This window comes from Hypanus sabinus, chromosome 25, assembly GCF_030144855.1.
Source record: "Hypanus sabinus isolate sHypSab1 chromosome 25, sHypSab1.hap1, whole genome shotgun sequence".
Classification (NCBI taxonomy): domain Eukaryota; kingdom Metazoa; phylum Chordata; class Chondrichthyes; order Myliobatiformes; family Dasyatidae; genus Hypanus; species Hypanus sabinus.
Genome location: NC_082730.1, coordinates 16,796,952 through 16,824,876, shown reverse-complemented (window position 1 = coordinate 16,824,876; position 27,925 = coordinate 16,796,952). Strand labels below are relative to the sequence as shown.

General features: G+C 40.9%; 1 protein-coding gene across 3 annotated transcripts in view; it reads left to right on the top strand.

Moving 5' to 3' along the window:
• Window positions 1–27,925, top strand: part of etnk2 (ethanolamine kinase 2) — a 76,821-nt gene that overhangs the window by 7,319 nt on the left and 41,577 nt on the right. For all 3 annotated transcript variants that reach the window (XM_059950171.1, XM_059950173.1, XM_059950172.1), the window contains exon 2: window positions 14,467–14,726. In XM_059950171.1, the coding sequence (XP_059806154.1) occupies window positions 14,467–14,726 (260 nt within the window). The remainder of the gene's footprint in view (window positions 1–14,466; window positions 14,727–27,925) is intronic.

The following is a 27,925-nucleotide window of genomic DNA, read 5'->3' as shown; positions in this document are numbered from 1 at the left end:
ACCCGACTTAACCGATTGACAGGTGAAGCAATAGCCAAGCTCTACACACTGTCCTTGCACATCTGGAGAAGAAGGATGCTTATGTGAGAATTCTGTTCTTGGACTACAGTTCAATATTCAACATCATAGTTCCATCCAGACTAGACAAGAAGCTCTGAGACCTCGACCTTCACCCTGCCTTGTGCAGCTGGATCCTGGGCTTCCTATCAGATTACCAGCACGTGGTAAGAGTGGGCTTCCTCACCTCTGCCCCTGTAACCCGCAACACAGGTGTCCCTCAGGGCTGTGTACTAAGCCCCCTCTTTTTTTTCTCTCTGCACCCATGACTGTGTCACCACCCACAGCTCTAATCTGCTAATTAAATTTGCTGACGATACTACATAGATTGGCCTAATCTCAAACAATATGAGCCAGCCTACAGAGAAGAAGTCATTATCCAGATACAGTGGTGTCAAGAAAGCAACCTCTCCCTCAATGTTGCAAAAACAAAGGAGCTGGTTGTGGACTACAGGAGGAATGGAGACAGACTAACCCTTATTGACGTCAGTGGATCTAGGGTTGAGAGGGTGAACAGCTTTAAGTTCCTCAGCATAAACATCACCAAGGATCTCATGTGGACTGTACATACTGGCTGTGTGGTGAAAAAGGCACAACAGTGCCTCTTACACTTCAGATGGTTCAAGAGGTTTGGTATGGGCCCCCAAATCTTACAGGGGCACAATTGAGAGCATCCTGGCTGGCTGCACCACTGCCTAAAATGGGAATTGTACTTCCTTCAATTAAAGGACTCTGCCGAGAGTGGTGCGGAGAGCCCAGTGCATCTGTAGATGTGAACTTTCCAGTATTCAGGACATTTACAAAGACCGGTGTGTAAAAAGGGCTGAAGAGATCATTGGGGACTGGAGTCACCCCAACCACAAACTCTTCCAGCTGGTACCATCCAGGAAACTGTACCGCAGTATAAAAGCCAGGACCAACAGGCTCTGGGACAGCTTCTTCCATCAGGCCATCAGACTGATTAACGTGCTGATATAATTATATTTTTATGTTGTATTGACTGTACTGTTGTACATACTATTTATTACAAATTACTATAAATTGCACATTTAGATGCAGGCATAACAAAGACTTTTACTACTCATAAATGTGAAGGATGTAAGTAATAAAGTCAATTCAGCTTATGATCGCAGTATTTTTTTATTTTCATAATTATCTTCTGGTCATTGGTTGTTTGTCAGTCTTTAGAATTTATGAAAAGTTATATGTATTTTTTTATTTTCCCCTCAATGCCCGCAAGAAAGTGGTGACATGCATGTACTTGGATAATTTACTTTGACTTTGAATGTGGATTGAGCTCAGAGGGTTGGAAGGCATTTTGAGCGGAGTTAGCTTTTCAGTGTGTTATTGGTCTGGGCATTTAGCTCTCTTTCTGCAGATGCTGCTTGTTTTCACCATTTTCTCAGTTTTGGAATTCCAGCAGTTTTTTTTTGTATCTCAGTCCTTGGCCAATCTCAGCTTTTCTCTGCACAGATATCTTATGACCTATTTAGCCTTCCCAGCATTCTGTTTTCATTTCCATTTCCCACACACCACTATCCTGTATTTCATAGTTCCAGCAAGATTTTTTTCCCTGTTCATTTATTTTTCTGTTCTTCCAGATGAGATAGCTGCCCTTAATAAGACTTGGGCGACTCTTAGTTATTGCCAATCTGTGTCATTTGTCTTCTCTTGGTTTCTACCTCGTTACACTCGCTGTCTCTTCTTTGCCCCTCCCATTTCCCTGTAAGTTTAGACAACAAGTATCTTTAAATGTTTAAAAATGAGATTCAGCAGATGCAAGTAATCTTGAGCGATGTACACAATGCTGGAGGAACTCAGCAAGTTGGGCAGTATCTGTGGAGGGGAAATAAACAGTCAGTGTTATGGACAGATTCTAAATGTACCTATCTTTGAAATGCCATCAGTCTGAAACATTAACCCTATCTCTGCATGACATCCTAAATAGATTCAGCATTTTCTATTTTTATTTTGGATTACCGATATTTATTAAAATGCTCACCAAATAATTACAAGGGATGTGATTGGATAATGTGTGCTTCCATAAGAGTGTGGTAGAGTTGATCCTATGATTTGCTGCATGGTCTGTTTTCAGTTCCGTTCAGTTGGACAAGAGGAAAAGATTCCCTTGCTGGTGGTGTCTAGCATTTGTATTTCTCAGCTGCCATATATATTTTAAAAAATCCAAAGTTAGTACATCTTTGCAGCTTCAAATGTTATGCTTGCTCTTGTCCTTTCCCTTTTGTGAAGCTTCTTGTGGTAACTATGATTTTTTTGAAGTAAACTCCCATGTAAGAATAGCTTTATTTGTCACATGTACATTGAAACAGTGAAATACCTCAGATGAAATCATGTGCTGGGCAAGCCCACAAGTGCCGCCTAGCTTCTGGTGCTAACATAGCGCGCACACAATGCACTGACACTAGCCGTACGTCTTTGGAATGTGGGAGGAGATCCACGTGGTCCCAGGGAAAACTTAGAAACTCCTTACAGAAAGCATTTGTTAAGTATTTAGCCTCCAACCCTTTGTTCACTTAAATGAGTATTACAACCAGGGTTTTTGATCAATTTTTACTTGTGAATCGTGCTCCTTTAGTCACAGCCCCCCCCCCCAAGCAAAAAGGGAAAATTATAAAGCGTGAGAAACTCGTATGGTTGCTGTGATAGTGTACTTTGGGTTGTTGTTCTACTGAAAGACTGACTTCCTCCCTAGTTTAAGCTTTCTGGCAGAGGCTAGCAGGTTTTTATCCAGGGTTGGTCTGTATGTAGCAGCATTCATCTTCTCATCGGTACTGTTGAAAAAACATCCTCACTGTGTGATATTTTACAGTGGGGCTGGTGTTGCCTGACTGATGCGCAGTATTAGATCGCACTGCATATACCACTTGATGTTGAGACCAAAAGTTCAATTTTAGTCTCATCTGTCCATGAGACCTCCTTCCATGTCTTTATAGCATCTTCTAAGTGATGATTTGCAAAGTTGTGTTTTTTTTAAACCAGGGCTTCTTCCTTGACACTCTTCCACATACCCTTTTTTGTGCAAGACCTTGGGGATTGTGGAGCCATGAACTTCATCTCTTGTTAGAGCCACTGACTTCTGTAGCTCACCAAGGATGACTGTTGGCATCAAAGTAGCCTCGTGTGAATCTAAACGATAACTTTCTGGGGTGTTCAGCACAGTTGAGGAAAATAATTTTGTATTAAGTATGGTCAGTTTGCAAATGAAGTAATTCCGAAAGTTTACAAAGGCACTTGCTATTTTTTAAAAAAATGTCATGACAGTTGTTCCCAAGGAGGGAAGCCAGTAGCAGTAAATGGTTTTTAATTCAAGTTTATGGTATACCAAAGGTCTTGGCACTGGCTAATGCACACCATTTATTAGCATACAATAACTTGTCAGATGGATTGAGTGTGGAGTGATGTTTCCTGTCCAATGCCTCAACAGTGTACCATCTCGTTCAATAGAGGACTAACTGTACTCCTTGTTATCTTGTTTGAATTTTAATTATGGGTTAAAATGCAATGGTTTTTGCTGGTTAGGATGAAACTTGTTGGGGGTCATCAATCCAAAAACATAAGGTTAGGGTTAGTAAATAGTGGGCATGCTGTACTGGAAGAATGTAGTACACTGTGTACTGGAAGACACTTGAGGCCTGTCCCAGCACTTCCTTGTTCCATGGTGGTTGATGCAAACAACACATTTTACTGTATGTTCCAATGTACATAAGACAAAGTTAATCTTTACACTGCTGTCAGTGACAGATTGGATTTGTGAAGATAATTTAGCTATTCTCCATGCACTGTGTTGGAGAAATTACCCTGCTTTTATAGGGAGAAGTTGCTGTTGCAACTGCTTTACATTCCCTAGGTTAGTTGAATTTGCCTGCTACATAAGGACTGCTGAGTTGCATGTGCTCCCCCACATCAATTTCAGAGGCCAACATAATATTGTCAGTCATCATGCCCCATGTCAGTATCACATGGACGATCATGGTCTTGTGACCATGGATTATTCTTGGTAATTTTTTTTCTGCAGAAGTGGTTTGCCATTGACTTCTGGGCAGTTCTTTATAAGCCGAATGAGCCCAGCCAATGCCAATACTCTTCAGAGATTGTCAACCTGACATCAGTAGTTGCATAACCAAGACTTGTGATATGCACCAGCTGTTCATATGACCATCCACTGCCTACTTCCATGGCTTCACTTGACCCTGTCAGGTGTCTTAGCAGATGTTACACCTTGTCTATGGATGATCTGCAGCTAGCAGAGGGAAGATGCACTTTGCACCTCCTTTGGCAGAGATGTATCTTCACCCTGCCACCCATTGATATTAGTCAATAGCTGTTCAATAGAAGTGTTATGCCATTGTCCAGTGTGCCTTTTGCCTTTCCTGTCAAGGAGGGTGTTGAAGGAAGGATGGGACATGGCATACCAAGAGATGATAAATTAATGTCAAAGTAGTATTTCAAACCGAGCTATTTTGCTCCTCTGAGGTGGAAATCAAAATGAGGTTCCTTTATTTTATTGAAGATGGTTATATTAAACACTTAGATTTTAACCCCTTACTGCGATGAAGTTTCCATTAATTGGCATTGAACAAAGAGGAGACGTGCTTCATATAGAATTCTACCACCGATATCTTTGATCAAATTGGCATGATGGTTTGTATACTGGTAAGTTTGTCAGTCAAAAAGGATTGTGAAAAGCCCAACCGTATTTGAAAAAGAAGAATAAGGTGGTGCCAAATTTTATCTGTTGCCTTCTGGTTAATAAAGCAGGAACTTCCTTCATGTTTTAGGGAACAGCTGAAGTACGACAGAAATTGATTCTATTATTTGGTGCTTTTTAATGTAGCAAGGTATGCTAAGCAAGTCACAAAATCTGATACTGAGTTGTCATTGAAGTAAGTTTTAATGTCTGACTTAAAAGTTTAGAAACAGAAGTTTGGGAAGGGAATTTTAGAGCTTCATCTCAGCAGGTGGACATGATTGCTGCCAGTACTGGCCATCAAGAAACCAGAAGTTGTGGTGATTAGAGGATTTCTCTTTTTGTCCCTTGGCTGTGATCAGTGTGCCCACAAAAAGACTTGCATTTGACCTTGTAGTATAGCTTGGACTTCTGTACAAAGACAATATGGCCATTGATGAATCATAGGAGAAAGATGTACTGAAAGTTCGATAAGATATTTAGAGAGGGTGTTTCGTTTTGCAAGGGTAGTGCCCCTTGATCACTGGAGCAGAATTAGAAGCTACAAATGCAGCTTGGAGTATGGTCTGGGCTGTTGTCTGCAGAAGTGGACCCTGAAACGATGTAGTTGGCTAAGAAGGCAAGCTCGCAATTATACTCACTGCACGTTTACCACGGGCAAAGTGGCAATTCTGTACTAAGCTTGAGTCAATGAAGGATTCTTGACAATTATGGTAGAGCTTCTATACTATTACATCTTAAATCAAGTGACATTGGTGACAACCGGGCTTCGCTTCCAGATGTGCTCAATGCATATCTTTGTTTGCTTTGACCATCAAAACATGGAGGAACCTTGGGAATCTCCAACAGCCCCTGATCATCCTGTGATTTCAGTCTCTCAGGCTGACGTGTGCAGCCTTCAGGAGAGTGAACCCTAAAAACATCTAAACTAGATGGGGTACCTGGCCAAGTACTAAAAGCCTGTGTGGAACAACTGGCTGGAGTGTTCACTGAGATCTTTAATCTTATTCTGGCAGTGTATGGTGCCCACCTGCTTCAAGCAGGCTTCAATTATGTCAGTCCCCAAGAGGAGTGTGGTGACCTGCCTTAATCACTATTACCAGTGGCACTTGCATCCACAGTGATGAAGTGTTTTGAGAATTTGGTAATGAAATGTATCAACTCCTTCCTGAGAAGCAGCTTAGATCTGCTCCAATTTGCCTAGCAGGGCAACAGGTCACAGCGATGACATCACACTGGCTCATCACTCAGACCTGGAGCGTTTGGACAACAAAGATATCAGGATCAGGATGCTCTTTATCGACTACAGCTCGGCATTCAATATCATCATCCCCTCAAAGCTACTCAATAAGCTCCAAGACCGTGGCCTCCATACCTCCTTGTGCAGTTGGATCCTCCATTTCCTCACTTGCAGACCCCAATCAATTCGGATTGGCAGCAAAATATCCACGATTGCCATCTGCACGGGTTAGCCTCCCGCTGTACTTGCTTTACACTTGTAGTGTAGCTAAACGCAGCTCCAGTGCCATATTTAAGTTTGCTGTCAATACCACTGTAGTGGACTGAATCAAAGGTGGTGGTGAGGAATTGGGGGGGAGATTGAAAATCTGGCTGAGTAGTATCATAGCAACACCCTCTTACTCAAAGTCAGGAAGACGAAGGAGCTGATTATTTGCTTCAGGAAAAGGAAATCAGAGGTGGAGAGGGTCAGTGAATTTAAATTCCTCTGTTATTATTCTTGGGCCCAGCGCACAAGTGCAATTACAAAGAAAGCATGGTAGAGCTTCGACTTCCTTAGGAGTTTGCAGAGATTCAGCATGATAAACTTCTGTAGATGTGCAGTAGAGAATATATTGACTGGCTGCATGGCCTGGTATGGAAACACCAATACCCTTGAATTCTAAATCCTGCAAAAAGTAGTGGGTGCAGCTCAGTCCATCACAGGTAAAGCCCTTGCAACCATTGTACATGAAATGCTGTTGCAGGCAAGCAATATTCATCATCAGGATCCCCACCACGTGGAACATGTACTCTTCTTGCGGCTGCCATCGGGGGGGAAAAGGTACAGGAGCCTCACCAGCCTTACACCACCAGGTTCAGGAACAGTTATTACCCTTCAACCATCAGGCTCTTGAACCAAGGGGGATAACTTCATTCAGCTTCACTTGCCCCATCATTGAAATGTTCCCACAACCAATGGACTAACTTCATCTCATGCTTGTGATATTTATCGCTTATTTATTCATTATAATTATTTATTTCCTTTATTTCCAGTTTGTTGTCTTCTGTACTTTGATTGAACACCCAAGTTGGGAGGTCTTTCGTTAATTCTGTTATGCTGTTCTATAGATTTGTTGAGTATGAATCATCTGATAATGAATCTTGAGTTGCATATGGTGACATGTATGTACTTTAAAATTTTACTTTGACCTTGCCAACACTGGACACGTCCTGAGAATGAATGGGAATGCAGATCAAACTTATTGCAGGACAGAATGTGGCCAGTGATATTTGGACAAAGTGAGATGTCAGATAACTGAGTGAGAATGTGGAAGCAATTTCAGTTGTGTCAAAGGGAGGTGATATTCTTTCCAGTTACTATGAGTAAAAAAGGGTTTTGCCCTTCCATTTAAAAAAAAACTTTGATTAGCTATGCCCTGTCACGATAGCAACCTTATTGACATGATGTTGCTATGAGAAATATTTGGTTACTAAGTGAGCTGGTCTTTATTGTCATTGTTAAATCATTCTAATGCAATGGACCACTGGTAAGCTGAGTAGCAGAGGCCAAAGTGTGGTTTATAAATTTATTCAGCAGTCAGTTTGAGGCTTCAGTTTGAGTTTCAGCAAGCTGTTCCCAATCCTCCTCTTGCCCACTTTCACTTGCAGTTTAAAACATTGTCCAGGTTTTAAGAGTTGGGCTTGGTCTCTGGTCAATTGCATGGAATCATAAGTCTCTTTTGAGATGTCAAAAGGTTTGACTAATTGATTGCACGTAGGAAAGTTAGAACAGGGGTGGACTATTTCCCCCCCAAGCTTGTTCAATAACTTAGATCAAAACTGATCTGCATCTTAACTCCTTTCTACCATCTTTGGTTCCTAAATTTTAATACAAGCAAAATAATCTCAGCTTTTGAAGTTTTTAGATGATAGAGGCTTTGATCTCCACAGATACTAGTTGACCTGCTGAGTTTCCTCAGTGTCTGTTTTGCTTAAAATTTCCAATATCTGTTGTCTTTTGTCTCTAACAGTCTTAATCCTTTTTTGGAGGGAACACATTTTTTTTAAATTTCCATTTCCCTTTGCAATGAGTTAAATTATGGCTTGGCTCTCGTCTTGTATTCTGTTCTTGCTCCCACCCAGCCCTCTGCTCTTTTCTGAAGAAAGAATATGATTTATCCATATCTACCCTGTCAAAATCCTTTAATCACATTAAGTATTGTTAGATCACCCTCTAATCCTCTCTCCGCTGAATGCAGCCTTGCCTCATGAATTAACCCTTTGATCCTTAGTATTATTTGGATTTAATGATATATTAACAATTTTATATATGAACTCTATATTAATTCTTCAAAATATTTCAAACTTTTACTTCCAAGCCCAGTAATATCCCTGCTGAAGTGCAATGCTCCATTGAATATGGTTATTTCAGACACAAAATCTGCAGATGTTAGAAATCCAAAGCCACACGCACACAATGCTCAAGGAACTCAGCAGGCCAGGCAGCATCTTTGGAAAAGAGTAAACAGACGATGCTTCAGGCTGAGACCCTTCATCAGTGTTTTGTGTGTGTTACTTTGGTTACTGCAGGTTGCATTCATCTGAAGATGTACATGTGAGTTCCTAGAACACTAACCAAGGAGCAACAAAATTTAAAAATACCAAGCAAGTCAAACTCTTAGGGTAGAAAATTTCTGCAGGTGTGTTGTGGAGAGCATTCTAACTATTTGGATCACCAGAGGGGCCATTGCATTACATTGAATGAACAAGGCTGCAGAGAGTTGTAAGCTCAGCCAGTTCCATCATGGGCACTAGCCTCCCCATCATCAAGGACATCTACAAATGGCGATGCCTTAAAAAGGACTCCCATCACCCAGGACATGCCCTTTTCTCATTGCTACCAATGAGGAGATACAGGAGGAGCCTGAAGACCTACTTGCCATTTTAAGAACAGTTTAAGAACTGCAATCAGTTTTCCGAATGGACAGTGAACCAGCGTATGAACACTGCACTCTTTTTGCCCTACTTATTCACATATATAAAACTATGGTCCTTAGACTTTTGCACAGTATTATGTTTGTATATATAGTGTATATATACAATATATAAATTTTATTTATTGTAACTTATAGTTGATGTATTGCTGCCACAAAACAACAAATTTCACAACACTTGTCAGTGATAAACCTGATTCTGAGAAACTGCATTTTGGTTCTAAGTATTGTTCTTCAAATGCTCTTTGATCTGAAGAGTGGTTCTAGTATTTACAAATTTCCAACATTTGCAGTTAATAAGTTAATCTTGTCTTGTCATTGTTTTAATCTTTAAGTACAAGCTTTTCTGAACAAACCATTGTGATTAGGTATAGTTCTGATTTTAACTTTATTTTCACACCCTTCTGTTCTTATTTTTCCCCTTGTACCCTAATGTTTACAAGGGCCAGGTTAGTTGAAGTGCATTTTGGAAGTATTGTGTGCTGCAGAGTTGCAACATAACGAAAGTGAGTGACATGCTTGCCTTCATCACTAGCAGCATAGAATATATGAGCCAGTAAAACATGTTGCTGGTGGGTAAAACTTGGCTACACTTGGAATATTGTGTACAATTCCAGTTTCCTCATTAGACAAAGAATCTGGAAGCTTTGGAGAAGATTCAGAAGAGGTTTACCAGGATTCTGCATGGATTAGAGTTGTGAGGAGAGGATAGACAAACTTGGATTGTTCTCTTTGCGGCATCAGGGGTTGAGTGGAAACATAATAGAAGTTTATAAAATTGAGAGGATTGGATAGGGTGGACAGCCAGAATCTTAAACACGAGTGAGTCTGCAGAAGCTGGAAATCAAGAGGAGCGCACAGACTCACAGCTTTAGGAACTCAGTAGGTCAGGCAACACCTTGAAGAGGAATAAACAGTCAACATTTCAGGCTGAGGCCCTTCATTGGGACTGGCCAATTCTGATGGAGGGTCTTGGCCCGAAATGGCAACTGTACTCTTTCTCCATAGATGCTGCCTGGCTTGCTGAGTTGCACTAGCATTTTGGGTGTATGGAGCCAGAATCCTTAATTGCTACCCGGGTGGGGGGGAGGGTCAAATGCAAGAGGGCAAAAGTTTAAAGGGGATGTGTGGAACAAGTTTATTTTACGCCAGACAGGTGTCTAGAATGCACCACCTAGTGATAGTGGAAGCAGATATGATAGTGGAGTACAAGAGGCTTTTATGTAGGCGTGTGAAGACAGAAAGGATTTGTGTAATTTGGCATTATGCTTGGCACGCTTTGTGGACTGAAGGGTCTGTTCCTGTGCTGTCTTCTTCTGTTTGATGTATTTTTCTACTTCCATGTAACTAATTCCTTTTCTGATACAAATGGAAGCCTTTTTTAAAAAAAAATACACTAAGATTGAGCATCCTCTGCTGCAATCTGTGTTGTTTCTTTGTAAATGCACCACTCCATCTTGATGAAGGTCAGTAAAGTCCAGATGGTTGCACATTCAGTAGCAATAATTAGAATAGATAACCTACTATGAAGCAGAGCTATTTATTTACCAGAAGTGGCACCATAATTGTAATCTGTATTTTTAATGTTATGTTATAGTTTTGCAGACATTCTGTTAAATAAGTCATCCAGGAGTTTGCATACCATAGGAGTCTTTTATTTTATTCTTTTGGATCTTGTTACCTGGATTGATTGATAACATGATGGAATTAGTTAGTCAACCCCTCTGTCAGCTTGACAAAAAAATCATTAGAGATTTCAGCACCCTTGGCTTGACTGTTGATTCATCTCATATTCAACTGAATATTGGCTGTCAGCATTTCTCCTGTCTGCATTTTTTTCCTAGTTTTCATACTTTCTTTACTGCCCTGAGTTAGTGACATTCAGTAGTTGGAGATGAAGATTAGCTTTGTCAATTAAATTGAGCATGTGCTGAGGGCAGCCTGCAAGTGCTGTCATACTTCTGAAGTCATCAGAGCATGCTGAGAGCTTACCAGCCCTAACTAATATGTCCAGGGAATGTCCAATTTCCAGGGTAGTTCCAGTGGGATGTCAATCACACTTAATTGCTTTGCCAAATAAGTCAATCGTTTTAACTTGCTGTAAGTTGAGTCATCCAGATAGTTTAGGTCTGGATCGATCCTGATAACCTAAACAAGCTATTTTTAGAGGGCACTTATGAGTCAAATTTTCAAAGTTCAAAGTACATTTTATTGTCAAAGTATGAATGATTTATACAGCCTTGAGGTTTATTTGCTTGCGGGGAGTCACAAAACAAGAAACTTGAAAGATCTCAATTTAAAATAAATGCACAGACAGGGGAGAAAACAAATCAAATCATGCAAACAATAAAGCAAGCATCAGCATTCAGAATGGAATTGAGTCCGTAAACCTGAAGCTTTGAGCAGCTAGAATAGGCTCATAGTGTCAGTCCGTCACAGAGGCAAATTGCCGTGAAGTTCATAGACGCTAACCCTGGAGCAGCCTGGGCATGACACGGCCCCAGTGCTGAGGAGATCAGAGTAAAATGTGGAGCAGAACCAGCTGAACCGTTGCCTCTGGTCCTGACACCCTGCCATTTCAGTCCATCTGGCCTGGCGCTTAACCTATCCAAGCACAGAATCATTCCCCCAAGCCCAGGCCCCGCTGCAGCAATTCGCTCTGGGCCGCTTCTGATCTATACTCAACCTTTCCAAATCGGCATGGCGCTTTGATGGTTCAAACCTCACCCCCGGTTTAGGCAGACAGGTTCCAAAACCATCGCGCTTCAGCTTTTCTCCCCTCTCTCAGTCCAAGTACATCTCCGGTTCAGACTCCCATCTTCTGGAACACCCCTCGACCTTGCTTGGGCTCTGTATCACACCCGCATGCCTTTCCCCTCAGATCAGCCACTCCTCTTCATCGTGGTGATAGCTTACCAGTTTTCCATATAAAAAGTGTTAGTAATAGGGTATTTTTGCCACAAAAGTCCATCAGCTTCCATGATTCCTCCAGCACAGCCTACATAAGCTGCTTTCAAAGAAACCATATGATCATCAGCTTGGATGTATGAAAGATTTTTAGGACTCTGTGTCATTTTTAAAGATTTAGTTACTAACTCTGTCGGCATGCACTTTCATTGATTGCATATTAATGGCAAATCCAGGCTTTCTCCTGGTAAGCTTTGGACATTCACAATTTGGTGAGCTTTGGGTTGGTATTACGTTGAACACCACCCTTCCATACTACATGATACATTTCCCGAATGAGTTTGTACACGTCGGGTTTGTATCCACAATGTGACTTTTGGGTTTTAATCTGTTAACACCAAGAGAGAGAAAATAAAAGGCAAGAAGTTATCAATGTTATGTGAAGTGCGTACTAAAACCAAACCGAGAGAAACTCTGGCTGGAGGTCAGTGAATACTGATGTCCTACAGGGATCCATTCAGGGATCACTGCTCTTTTATACAGAGGTTAATTGGGTTATTGGTGAATCGGGGCAACAGACTAATTGGGATAACTCAAGAGCAAAAGCAAATTGAGAAAAAGCTGTGATTCCCTTTTGTTTATTTCAGACAATATATCGCTTAATTGGGGCAAGAAACTTGCCAAACATTTTCTAATGAGCGTCAGTCGTGTGTATGTCTAGTGGCTGTTGGACACCATACCATAATTGGAACAAACAGTTGTGTGTGTTTTTTGTGTTCGAAAGGTATTGATTTGTGTCGGTGATAGTCGGCAAGAAATGAGCAATAAGACAACTCAGAATTGTTTTGCTCACTGCAGTTTCAAGCATTCAGGAAATGCTAGAAATAGCTGGGAGTGAAAATGAAACATTTCACTACAAGTTAGAAATGACAAAGAATCTTAAACTATCGACAGTCATCTTGAATGTTACTTTTGGTCCCTATGGGCCACTCGGCTCAAACCTGCAGTTCCAAGTAGCTGTTTGCATGTGACAGTGGCCACATCCCGGTACACTGCTTTGACAGGTGGACTAAACTAAGTGAGAGTAGCTGGCAGGTCTCGTGCCCTCGTGAAATAGGGGCATTTTTGTCTTAACATGTGAAGTCATCTCTGGCAGACTGGGTGAATGAGATCTCCAGTTAAATCCAGCCACCAGAAAAGTGGTTCTGCAACAGAATGTGGAGAGCGGATTGCGTGATAAGGCACAGAAGTAGTCATGGCCATCCACTGTAACTAGGGAAGACCCCAATGCAACAGCCTTCCGTTCTTTAAAAACATCCCACACAGGTTTTTTGTCGTTGTTCGATAGGATGGACAACCACCAGTAGTATTGGTAGTATTATCATCTATTCTGTATTTCATTTAAATAATGTGTTCCTCAGTTAAATGTTAGTTTCTCTTTTATGTACCTTAACTATTTCATGAAACTTCAGCTAATTGGGCCAAGAAGATACTGGTCATTGTGTGTCCCAATTAATCTGCTGTATATGTAAATCACCTGGATGAAAATGTTGTTTGCGTTTTGGTAAGTTTGCAGACGATAGAAAGAATGTTGATTTTGCGTAGAAAACTGCCAAAGGATACAGCGAGATGTCGATCAGTTGCAGATATGGGCAGAAGATTAGCAGGTGGAGTTGCCAAATGTCAAGTGTGGCATTTCAGAAGATCAAATGTAAAGAGACTTTTGTTTTACAAGATCCTTAGCAGTGTTGACATGCAGAAGGATTTCGGGATCCATAGCTCCCTGAAAGTGGCTTCACAGGTTGATAACGTGGTAACAAAGGCACATGGTATGCTTGCCTTTATTAGTTGAGAAATTGAGTTGGGAAGATGTATTGCAGCTTTGTAAAACTATAGTTAGGCCACATCTGGAGAATTGCATTGACTTTTGGTTGGCACCGAATAGGAAGGATGTTGAGCCATTGAAGAGGGTGCAGGGGAGGTTACCAGGATGCTGCCTGCATTAGGGGGCATGTGCTAAGAGAAGAGGTTAGACAAACTTGGGTTGCTTTCTCTGGAGTAGCAGAGGCCAGGGTTGGGGGTGGGGTGGGGGGGGAAGAATGTTTGATAGAAGTTTATGAGACTCAGTGGTATAGATGGGCCAGACAGCCAGTATCTTGTTCCCATGTTTCAAATATCTAATACCAGAGGTTATGAGTTTAAGGTGAATAGTGGTAAGTTTAAGAGAAGTGTGAAGCAGGTTTTTAGTGGTCCCTGGAATGTGCTGCCCGAGGCATTCAAGAGGCTCTTGGATAAGCACATGAATGTGCAGGAAATGGAAGGATACAGACATTGTGTAGGGAGAAGGAATTAGTTGGGCATTGGTTAATTCGGCACAATACTGGAATAAAGAACTTGCTCCTATGTTGTATTATTCTGTGTTATAAGTTCAGATGAGAAAGCTGTATTGTTCTGACAATACGCTGGCATTAGTCTGATCTAGGTTTGTTATTAAAATTTGACTCCATTCAATTCACTGATAAGGTATTACAGCAGCATTGTGCCACCAGATGTGTGTATAATAAGAACTGTTTCTTGCAGTTATTTACAGATGGAATCACAAACAAGCTAGTTGGCTGCTATGTGGGGAACAGTATGGAAGATGTTGTCCTGGTGAGAGTTTACGGGAACAAGACTGAGCTGTTTGTGGATCGAGACAACGAACTGAAGAGTTTTCAGGTCCTACACGCCAATGGTTGTGCTCCAAAGCTCTACTGCACTTTCCAGAACGGCCTCTGTTATGAGTTCATGCATGGAATAGCACTAGGTCCACAGCACGTGCGAGAACCAGCCCTGTTCAGGTACCAAAATTTACTCAACTGTTACCTTAAAGATAAATGGTTTTTGCTGCCTGAACTGCACAGAGTCAGTGGCTATATTGATGGTGGCTAGTTCCTAGTTAGCTTTGTGCTTCTGTAATCGAACAGTTATAAATAGTTTATGAAAGATGTAAATCAGTAATATCACCATTGAAATTAATTGTATTAGAAGATGCCAATGCGTCTCTATTTTACTTGAATGCAAATTTCAGTTTGGAGTTGACTTCCCAAGTACTGCTTCACAAATATCCATATTTTCACCTAGGAGTGTAAATGGCTTAAAAGTTGTGTACCATTCACCTGAATTTCCAGTATACATTTCCAAAATGCTGCCTTCCCGTTGGCAACCAATCATTTTGAGCTGTTTTCAGTTTGTTCCTGTGGCCCATGTTTTTAATTTGTTGGGGCAGGCATGAATTCTATTAGCTTGGTTGAGTTCTTGATTATTGTTGTCAGTGGCTGCAGGTTGTGGCTTCCAGTTTAAAGTTGAAGGAAGTGCGGAGGTGAACCGATTAGACTACACTTTTGTATAGTCTATCCATTATAATTCAATTTGCACCACATGATCCATACAGCATGGTATTTCAGGAACTTGTCTAGGGACCACAATAATTTGACATTGCTTGGTGGGGTGGTAGAGGCAAGTAATACATTCCAGATTTCATTCACCACCTAGATGGGGGTAGGGGGAGAACTCAAATCAAGTGACTTGATGGAGGTGTACAAGATAAGAAGCAGTGATTGCTGGAGACTTTTTCCTAGGGAGGAAATGGCTAATATGAGAGCATAATTTTAAGGTAATTGGGGGAAATTTATAGGGGATGTGTCTCTAGTTTGAGAAAGTTGCACTTCCATGCTGTCTGTTTTTCCATATTTCTACCATATCACTGCTTGCGTGGTATGAGAATATCCCACTTGGTATGAAGTGTTATGCCCGGATTTGTTTTAGCTTAGTAATGAATATATTTGTTGATCTGCATATGGAGTGTCTGCCAATGTGCTTTGGAGTTGAGCACTTCTAGGGATTACCAAGCTCAATGAGACCAGAAAACCGCTTGCTGCTTGACTGAAACATAGAAAACCTACAGCACAAAACAGGCCCTGCAGCCCACAATGCTGTGCCAAACATGTACTTACTTTGGAAATTACCCAAGGTTACCCATAGGCCTCTATTTTTCTGAGCTCCATGTACCTATCCAGAAGTCTCTTAAAAGACCCTATTGTATCTGTCTCCCCCACCATCGCCAGCAGCCTATTCCACACACTCAGCAGTCTCTCTGTTTTTTTTAAAAAAACTCTTGCCCCTTGACATTCTCCTCTGTACTTCAAGCACCTTAAAACTGTGCCCTCTCGTGTTAACCATTTCAGCCCTGGGAAAAAGCCTCTGACTATCCACATGATCAATGCATCTCATCATCTTGTACACCTCTATTGGGTCACCTCTCATCCTCCAACTGGTGAAATCCCATTTACTCCTTTGGATTGTTGACTTGCTGGATTAATAGAGGCCAAGTCATTGTGTATGTTTAACACTAAGGTTGATTTAGTAAGGGCCTCAAAGGTTACAGGGAGAAGGCAAGTGAATGGGGTTGAGAGGGTTTATAAATTGGCCATGATGGAGGTGGAGCAGACTGAATGGGCAGAATGGCCTAATTGTGCTCTTATAGTTTTATGGAATATGTTGGGAAGTGTTTCAATAAACCCATCCACATTCCACCGTGAGCTATCAAACCTGGCTGGGTGCCAACAACTTCCTACAGGCCTAAGGACCTAACTTGTTTGGAATGTTAGGTGACTAAGTAAATCACTATTCTGCTAAATTTTGATTTCTGTAGGAGGTTTCTGTTGGTTACTTTGTTTTAGGATTGCAAATTGTCAAGAAGGCCCTGGATATGGGTTTTCTCTTTTTTTTGATCTGTTGAGCAGTGGAAAACAGATTGCAAACTGAAAGTCTGGAACAACATTTAGCTTTTTGGAGAATTATTCCAATCATCTTCTGAATCCTTTTCTCAGAAATAAAATGTTCATTTCACTTGTTAGCTCTTTACTCTTCAAACAATTTGGCCATACTAGCATCATGACCCAGGAGGAAGTGAACTATAGAGCACTATACATAGGAACAGGACCTGTGGCCCGTATAGTCCATGCTGAACCGTTGTTTAGCCTTGGCTCATCGACCTGCATCTAGACCACAAACCCTTAGCCAAATTTGAAATAAAACAAGGAAGGGGGAGAAATGAAAGGCAGAACCAAACCTTGCAACAAGATGGGCCACTATTAATCACCTCCTCCCCCCAGCATGCCTTGCTAAGAAAATGGCCACATTTTAGATTACAGAATTCCCTTTGACAAGTAATACTCAGTTTAGGGACTTCTCAGTGTCACTAAACAGAGGAAATGGTGGGTGTGAGTTCTATTTCGACATTTAAGAGAAGTTTGGATAAGTACATGGACAGGTGGAGTATGGAGGGCTATTGTCCAGGTGTGGATCTATGGGACTAGACAGAATAACGTTTTGGCATGGACATTAGATAGGTCAAAGGGCCATTTTCTGTGCTGTTGTGCTCTGTGACTCCATTGCTCACTCCCTCCTGGGTCATGATGGCAGAAGTTTTTCTTCTGGGAAGGAAATTTATTTTTGATACATTCAGCAGGCCATTGGCCTTCATGTGTGAAGTGTTATCCTCAAGGGCTTTCTTTATATTTACTCATTTAGCTGCCCTTCCATTAAGAAGGGTTGTCAGAAATGTTTGTACATGTTCCCAGAGGCCCTATTTATTTGGTCTTTTCCCTCATCTATAATATTTCTATAATATCTATAATATTTCTTCCTCAGTTTGTTAATTGAGTTTTCCTTAATTAATAAATCTAATTCTGATTGAATTATTGTTTAAGAGTTGCACTGGGGCATTCCATCCAAGATCTCTGATCCCTGGAAACTAACAGTAATCTTTGGCTGTATCACGAACAGTGGATGTGGATGGGTGTATTACAAGGTTTGGAAACCTGCTTTCCCATAGTGCTTTATATTGTTGATTGTTGTCATTCTGGCCAGCAATCAAGCAGCATTTCTAATGGTATCAGTTCCAGCTACATCACTGCACAGTAGGAAGCCTTCACAGCAATTGTCAGACACAGATTTAATAAAATACTGAAACTGGGTGGAGATATGAGAGGGTGCTAAATCTGTGGCAAATCACTTCTCGTAAAATTACTGAAAGCAAATAAACTTGACAATTGCATCCTTAATTTCTTACAGATAGGATTATTCATTTATAGCATTATGTCCCTAACCCTTTGATCTTCTTAAGGTATTCCTTTGAAAAGGTTACCATTTTGTGTTTATAGTTTGACCACTGCTTGTTTGCTCTAGCCTTCATTGTAACAAAGGTTGTGGAGCTGAATGCCCATTGGCAACTCCCACGTTGCTATAAAGTCGTGTAATCTTTAAGGTGCAAGTGAGCATTGGAGCATTCCACTCTTACAGTTGTAAAGTTCAAAAGCCTCATGGCGTTATCAGCAGACTTGTAAGTTTCAAGGGGAGAAATGAGGTGTTCAAGTTCATTGTCAGGCAGCCATACATGTATACAGCTAAGCGAAACACTGTTCTGCTGGGGCCAGGGTGCAAAATACATATAGTTATGATCCACCACATTCAGTCACAAGATAATATTAACACAATTCCCTGAGTGGCATTGCTTGAAGACTGGCAGGCTAACATAAATTTCAAGGTGCCTATTTATGTAAGACAGTTCCAGTGACATTCTACCCTTACAATAAAACAAACAGTATTATAAATGTGAAAGAGCAGCAATGGAAGATGAAGCGTGACCAGTGTAGTATGAGTGTGTTTGAGAGTTGGAGGGGCTGACAGAAGGAAACCTCCACCCCCAAACCTTTTGAAATTATGTTATTTTGAATTTATGTTATTTTGAATTTGTGATTTTGTTTTGAATGGGGGACTTGAGCAGCAGAAGTCCAGTGATTTATCTGAGAGCAGGAGCTGGAGAAGTGTGGTAACAAAATGATACTTTCCTCCACTAGTGGTGAGGTTGGTAGATTCAGTGCCTCTGGCATTAACTCAGGTGAGGTTTCCAAGGAGCTGGTGGATTTCTGACATTTCCAGCTTTCCTGGAATACTGTGCAGTGTTGTGCAGTTTTAATGACTGTCCACAGAATGTGTGTTTGTTTATTTTACCAGGCTCCCCATTGGGAGGCCAGCCAGATTGTGACACCCTTGTGCCCTGCCAGACAGAGATCGCTCCAGCAGCGATCACAGGCCTTAGAAGTACACTGTTTGGAGCAGAAATGGTGAAGGAAAAGAGCAAGTACAATGTGGCTTGCAGGATTTGAAGAAAATTTAATGGATAGGTGCCTGATCAGAAAGAGTGGGATTGAATGGAGAGTTGGGCATTGGTGGTGCTGTTCGTGTTAGTCAGTGCTGCAAAATAGGGCTGGTATGGGATGGTTGACAATTCTGAGGGGAGGGAAGGAGGAAAATTAATCTTGTACAGTAATTCTGGGTAGTCAGCATCTAAAGGGGGGTGGGGACGAGGTTCCCTGCTTTCCAATGCGGTTATGGCCAATTTTGTTGACTTGGTTCTTTTTTGATCTTGTCTCTTAATGACTTGATTCTATCCAAAGAGCTTGCACCATCCATGTCACCAAGTAACCAACTAACCCATACATCTTTGAAATATAGAAGGAAACTGGAGCATCCTGAGGAACCCCATGCAGTTCTGAAAACAACATACAAGCTCCTTACAAGCGGCGGCGGAATTCAACCTAGATTGTTAGTGCTGTAATCGCATTATGGTACTGTGTTACTGTGCTGCCCTGAGGACTATAATTCATTGAACATCCTCAATTCTCTGCCATTGAGAATTCAAAGTTTCACTACCCGGAAGTGAAAACTTCTTCCTGAACCCAATTGTAACTGAATTGAACCCCATGCCTTCCTGATCTCTGGTTCCCAGCTCTTCAGGCTGGAGAAGCACATTAACATATGACTTAATTGTGGAAATACTCAATGCAATTGTGCTAACCTGATTATAACCCTTGATTCCATATACTTGCCTACACTCAGTAATTCACTGTTTAAAATATTCAGACTCTTCCACAATTCTTATGAGGTTCAGAGAAAATTTCACCACCTCTACTTTATATATTTTTTGAACAATACAGCACAGGCCTTTCGGCCCACAATGTTGTGCCGACCTTTAAACCTGCCTCCCATTTAACCCCCTACCTTAAATTCCACCATATACCTGTCTAGTAGAATCTTAAATTTCACTAGTGTATCTGTCTCCACCACTGACTCAGGCAGTGCATTCCAAGCACCAACCACTCTCTGAGTAAAAAACCTTCCTCTAATATCCCCCTTGAACTTTCCACCCCATACCTTAAAGCCATGTCCTCTTGTATTGAGCAGTAGTGCCCTGGGGAAGAGGCGCTGGCTGTCCACTCTATCTATTCCTCTAAATGGGTTACTTGTTATTTATTATAAGTGATGTCCATTCTCCGTCCACTCTGAATGCCCTGCAGATTCTTGTGTCAATCAATTCTCCTCTGAGAACAATGGATAGCAGTCTAGTCTATTCAAACATTACTCTTGAGGTAACCTGCCCATTCCAAATATTAGTCTAGTAAACTAAACTTTTCAATGCACTTACACAAGTAATTTCAATATTGTACACATTTAGTCTGCATGTGGTTCTGCATCATCAGCTTTTCTTTTTTGTCATTGCTCTGTTCTCCCAATAAATCTAGAAGGTGGCGTGAATAAATGTCATTGTGTTTTCCCAGGACAATACGTGTATTACTAGAGACTGCAGCTTTCTTTTGGCTATATCTGGCAGACCACATCATTCTATGTAGAAAGTCAGAGAGTCCCAAAATATAGGCTCAGTTGTCAGAGGAGATTACAAGACCATCAAAGTATTCAAAGATAAGTTCAAAATTTCCTTAAAGTCAACATCCACGCAGACTGTTAGAAATCTGTGGCTTGTGGTTTCTCTTAATAGAAAAGGTGCTCTCTGAAAGTTATTGAGATCCTTGTGGCCATGCAACAGGAGCATGCAGAAACCCAGAGTTTGCAACAGAAAGAGAGTGCCACATGCAACCACACACCCACCCATTATATGAGACACCTTGTGCCCCATCTCAGACAGAGTCTGAAGTTCCCTCGTTTGTCACAAAACTAGTGGAGGTAAATCATCATCTTTCCAGAAATACTGTCAGGAAAGAGATGTTTTTGTGAGCATGAACTCTACTCTGGTAATTCATTCCTTAGGCTTCTGTATCAGTGTTCACCATGTAGGTAAAGCAAGTAATTTGGAAGGCAAATGATGTGCCTTTCGTTGAAAGGAGTTTAGCATGCAAAGTTAAAGGATTTCTGACGTTACGACCTGCCTTGGCAAGATAGATTATTGGGATGAGAAGATTAAGCAGAGAATCAACCAAACACAACAGTTGAGGTGATGTTATTTGCATGTCCACTCTGAGGAGGATTAATAGGCTAGATTGTTTAGAGTATGGTCTCAGCACAAGGGTTTGATCTCAATATCTTATGATTATCCTAGAGGGATGTAAAACTTTGATAATGCTTGAGCAGTGGCTTTCTGGGGGACGAGGGCACCTGTTTCTCTTCTCCCTCCACCCCGCCCCAATCTCATTGGGCAAAAGATACAAAAGCCTAAAAGCATGTATCACCAGCCTCAAAGGCAGCTTTTTGCTTGTTGTTATAAGTCTATTGACTCTTGTAAGATAAGACTCTTGACCTTACGATCTTGGTCATTGTGACCTTGCATTCTGTAATAATTTTATTTCTATAAAAAGTATATGCAAGATGTGCTTTATCCCAGTGCATGTGAAAGTAATAAACCAAATTACCAATTTAAATAATTTATCATATAGAAGTTGTGTCATTTTTTTTGTATTCCCAGGTAGGCAGAGCATAATTACTGATTCTGCATCTGGCAAAAACGGTGTATACTTTGACTGCAACTTGAATGATCATTCAGTTTTTAAACCTGAGCCCACATCCACCTACCTGGACAGATTGCAACTCTCTACTTAAAACAAATGGACATAAATTGTCAACGTACCTCACCCCTGAAGTTTGAACACTTTGTTTCTGTGGCTTGTTATCTCTTCTGTTTAATGTTTGCTTAGACTAACAGGGACATCGGGATGCTTGCAACGTATCTCCTCTTAAGACTGAGTAGTTTCAAGCTCTTGAGAACCTCTGGTTTATTGTTGTCACGTGTACCAAGATCAGATCATTACAGAGTGCATTGAGGCACTAGAAGGTAAAGGAGTAACAGTGAAGAATAAAATATAACAGCTACTGAGAAGGTGCAGTACAGGCAGACAATAATGTGTAAGATCTTGCCTTCTCTTCTTACCTGCCAGTCACCTGCCTCTGGTGCTCCTCCCCTTCCCTTTCTTCCATGGTCTTCTGTATTCTATCAGAATCCCTCTTCTCTAGCCCTTGTCTCTTTCACCAATTTACTTCCCAGCTCTTTACTTCACCTGTCCCCCTCTCTGTTTCATTTATCAACTGCCATCTTGTACTGCTTCCACCCCTATCCCCACCTTCTTATTCTGATTTCTTCCCTTCCTTTCTTTCCAGTCCTGGTGAAACATCTTGGCCTGAAATGTCGACTGTTTACTCTTTTCCATAGATGCACTCATGTAGCTTTATACCTGTTGTCTTTGTTCAAGTTGAATAACTTTCTCTTACTCGTATCTTAAGGCCATAAAACATAGAAGCATAATTAGGCCATTCAGCCCATCACGTCTGCTGTTCCACTCCATCGTGGCTGATCTCTGATCCCACTAAGTCCCATACACCTACCTTCTCACCATATTCTTTGATGCCCTGACCAATCAGGAAACGATTTACTTCCGCCTTAAATATACACACAGACTCAGCCTCCACCGCAGTCTGTGACAGAGCATTCCACAGATTTACTACTCAAAGGCTAAAAAAAATTCCTCCTTACCGCAGTTCTAAAAGCTCACCACTCAATTTTGAGGCTGTGCCCTCTAGTTCTGGATGACCCAACCAACCATAGGAAACATCCTCTCCATATCCACCCTATCTGGTCTTTTCACCATTCAGCAGGTTTCAATGAGATTCTACCACCCCCCTCCCCCCCGCCCATTTTTTTAAAATTCCAGTGCCCAAAACTGCCAAATGCAACTTATGTGTTAACCCCTTCATTCCCAGAATCATCCTAGTGAACCTCCTTTGGACTCTCTCCAATGACACACATCTTTTCTGAGATATGGGACCTAAAACTCTTGACAATACTCAAAGTGCAGCCTGGCTAGTGTCTCATAAAGGCTCAGCGTTATCTCGTGTAGCCTCATGTGGCTTATCAAACACCTTCTGAAAATGGAAATAAATGACATCAACTGTCTCCCCTTTGTCTGCTCTCTTTGTTACTTTTTCGAAGAACTTGAACAGTTTGTCAGGCAAGATTTCCCTTTACAGAAACTGTGCTGACTTTGTTGTATTTTGTCATTAGTCTCCAAGTACCTCAACCTCATCCTTAATAATAGACTCCAACACTTTCCCGGCCACTGAGCCTAGGCTAACTGGCCTATAATTTCTTTTTTTTGCCTTTTTCCCTCCTTAAAGAGTGAAGTGACATTTGCAATTTTCTAGTCCTCCATGACAATGCCAGTATCAAGTGATTCTTGAAAGATCATGCCCAATGCATCCATTGTCTCTTCAGCAACCTCTCTTAGGACTCTATGATGTAGTCCATCTGGGCCAGGTGACTTATTTACCTTAAGACCTTTGAGTTTGCCTAGCACTTTTTCCTTTGTAATAGCAATGGCACTCACTCCTGCTCCCGGACACTCACAGACCACTGACACATTGCTAATGTCTTCCACAGTGAAGACATATGCAAAGTACCCATTCAGTTCATCTGCCGTTTTATTATTTTTCGTACCCCATTACTCACCAGCATCATTTTCCAGTTGTCCAATATCACCTCTTGCCTCCCTTTTATTATTTACATAACTGAAAAAAATATTTTGTATCTTGCTTTATATTGGCTAGTCTGCCCTGATATTACATCTTTTCTCTTCTTGTAGCTTTTTTTGTTGGATTTTAAAAACTTCCCAATCATCCAACTTCCCACTCACTTTTGAACCTTGTATGCCCTTTCCATGACTTTTATGCAGAATTAACTTCCTTTTCTTTTCTTTCTAAATCTTTTTATTAATATTAGTAATATGGACAGAATACAGATGATATATTGATAAAGAAATTACCAACATAGACATTCCATTACATATGAAAAAAAAACATACATAATAGTTACAATATAAATGAGTTTACCAAGACATAAGCCATAAGATATATGTATGGACATAGTAAATTTAAATATTTCATAATGTATAATATAAAAAAAACAGAAAAAAGAAAGAAAAAAAACAAAAAAAAATTTATATAATGCAGAACTAGCTAATCTAATCTAATAACTATAACTAATAAGTAATATAAAAGAAAAAAAAACAAAAAAGAAGGAAAAAAAAAACGGGCTGTTTATAATATCTCACAAAAATAAGTATTCATCAATGCCGTCACTTCCGGTCCTCTCAAAATACATAAGCTGAAAACTGGGAAATCAAATGAACTTGGCACAGGGTCATATTACATCATATGAAAATGTTGAATAAATGGTCTCCATAACTTTTCAAATTTAATAGAAGTCTCAAAAGTACCACTTCTAATTTTTTCTAAATTTAAACATAACATAGTTTGAGAGAACCAATTAAATACAGTGGGAGGATCAATTTCTTTCCAATTCAACAATATAGATCTTCTAGCCATCAGAGTTAGAAATGCAATCATTCGACGGGCTGAAGAAGATAAATGCAGTGAATCTAACATTGGTAAACCAAAAATTGCGGTAATAGGATGAGGTTGTAAATCAATATTCAAAACTGCAGAAATAATATCAAAAATATCTTTCCAATATTTCTCCAAAAATGAACACGACCAAAACATGTGAGTTAAAGACGCAATTTCAGAATGACATCTATCACAAATAGGACTTATATGAGAGTAAAAATGAGCTAATTTATCCTTGGACATATGGGCCCTATGTACGACCTTAAATTGTATTAGTGAATGTTTGGCACATAACGATGATGTATTAACTAATTGAAGAATTCTATCCCAATTCTCACTAGAAATACTAAAACTAAGCTCTCTTTCCCAATCCTGTTTAGTCTTATAAAGAGGCTCTGAACGTATCTTCATAATTATATTATAAAGTTTTGAAATAAGCCCTTTTTGAAAAGGGTCTAATTCAAATAAACTCTCCAAAGTATCTGAAGGCACAAAATTTGGAAACGTAGAGAGTACAGAACTTAAAAAATGTCTAATCTGTAAATATCTAAAAAAATGAAATCTCGGCAAGTTATATTTGTTGGATAATTGTTCAAAAGACATAAAACAATTATCTAAAAATAAATCAGAAAATCTTAGTAATCCCTTAGTTTTCCAAGCTGAATAAGCTTAATCTATAATGGAAGGGTGAAAAAAACAATTAGATACAATAGGACTATTTAAAACGAATTGAGTCAACCCAAAAAATCTCCGAAATTGAAACCATATACGCAATGTATGTTTAACTATCGGGTTGTCAATTCGTTTCGGCAATTTAGAAAGAGCAAAAGGGAGAGAAGTCCTAACTTCCTTTGTCAGCCACAGTTGCCTACCAATGCCAATTGAGCACTACCTCTGTGGGACACATCTATCCTGCACCTTTTGAACTATTCCCAGTAACTTCTGCCATTTCTGCTCTGCCATCATCCTAGCTGGTATTGTTCAGTTCAGTTTCAGTTTATTGTCATTTAGAAACCACAAATGCAATGCAGTTAAAAAATGAGACAGTGTTCCTCCAGAATGATATCACAAAAGCACATGACAAAACAGACTACACCATAAAATCCACAGAATGTTTGGTAATCCCCAATCCATCTGGAGAGGCTGCTGTGTATTAATATCGCGCTACCATCTTAGCACGTTCCTTTCGGAGCTCCAAACCTACCAGACAAAACAAGACTACCCGTTCACACCAAGTCAGGAGACCAACTCTAGCACCCAACAAACCAAAAACTAAAGCTACAAGACCTGCACAAAAACCATAGTTACAACATATAGTTACAACAGTGCAAACAATAGCATGATTGATTAAAAAAAAACAGACCATGGGCACAGTAAAAATAGTCCAAAGATCTTAAAAGACTAAGTTCGAAAGAAACCACCGCACAGTTTCCACAAGTCGACAGGGTCCCAATAGACTCGTCATCCCATGCAGGCAGCAGAAAGGAATACCCCCGCTATGGACTTCCAAGGCGCCGCCGGACTCAGCCTCGCAGGCGCAGCATACGATGATAGCTCCGTCGGACCCAGCCTCGCAGACAGCTCCCCAGTGCCCTGACCACAGCGGACTCCGTCGAACCTCCGAGCCTCCGACCATACCCTCTGGCACAGCTTCTTCTCTGCTGAGTGCATTAAGACGCCCCTGCCAACGGCCAGCAGCAATGCGACCCCGACGACTGAGGGCCTGTTGTTCTCAGCAGAGATCCGAACCTCACAGCAGCAGCAGCAACGAAAGAAGGCCTTCCTGGAGATTTCCGGATGTTCCTCCGTGCTCCCACGTCCGTTTTTCATCAGATTAGGATTGCACATGGCACCCTGCTTAACAAATAACAGATATCAGCTCCGGAGTGGCCGCTGCAAGCTGCGTTGTGCCGCCACCTTGGGAGCTCTTGTTGTCCTAGCCACCTAGGCAGCTCCTCTCTCAATGGCTGCAACAAATTACCAAATGCCAGGGTCCATTCTCTATTTAATAGCTGGGAGTTATTTACTTCATTAGTTGAAAAATTCTACAGCATTGGAGGTTGTTGTTGGGACCCATCCTACTTGGAGAGGGCTGTCTGACTGAGCTTCATATTGACTTTGTATTTCTTGATGGAATTTTCCCTTTACAAATCGGTCCAGAACCCTTATGAAATTATTGATTCACTTTTGTTTTTGCAGTAAGGCATTTTTGCATTACAGCTTGGTGTTTTCAAAAATCACTATTATTCTCACTATTAGCCTTTTGGCTCCTTTGTACTCATTCTAATTTGACTCATTGGGTAGCAAACTCATCTCTGAAACTAAAGTGCTGAATTTCAGAATCTGATTTATTCTCACTTTCATATATTGTGAAATTTGTTGCTTTGTGGCAACAATAAAGTGCAAAATATAAAAAGTTACAGTAAGGAATTAAGAAATGCAAAAAGAATTATGTAGTCTTCATAGCTTGTTCAGAAATCGGGTGGAGGGGACATGCAGTAGGACCACTACAGATAAATTTTGCTGCTAGTCAAAGATGAGTTCATAATCTAACACTTTCGTGCAGAGCTAAGGAAGGTAGTGAAGCTGGAACAGTGCCCTTTATTGAGATGTACAAGACTGAAATCCTGTCAGCTGGGGAAACAGTACATAACATTATTTGAAAAAAATAAAGGAAATCCTTTGCATTGGTGCTGCTTCCTGCATGCATGCTGAGCTCATTGACTTCATTAACTTTGCCTCCAGCTTTCACCCTGCCCTCAAATTTATCTGGTCCATTTCCAACACCTCCCTCCCTTTTCTTGATATTTCTGTCTCTATTTCTGGAGACTGCTTATCTACTGATGTCTTCTATAAGCCTAAGGACTCTCACAGTTACCTGGACTATTCCTCTCCCACCCTGTCTCTTGCAAAAATGCCATCCCCTTCTCTCAATTCCTCCGTCTCTGCCGCATCTGCTCTCAGAATGAGGCTTTTCATTCCAGGATGAAGGAGATGCCTTTCTTTTTAAATAAAGGGGCTTCACTTCCTCCCCGATCAACTCTGCTCTCAAATGCATCTCTCCCATTTCACGCACATCTGCTCACTCCATCCTCTCGCCACCCCACTGGGGATAGGGTTCCCCTTGTCCTCATTCTACCAGCCTCCGGGTCCAATGTATAATTCTCTGTAACTTCTGCCACCTCCCAGCGGGATCCCACCACCAAGCACATCTTTCCTTCCCCCCCGCTTTCCGCAGGGATCGCTCCCTACCGGACTCCCTTGTCCATTTGTTCTCCCCCCCCCCCCCGGCATCCCTTCCCACTGA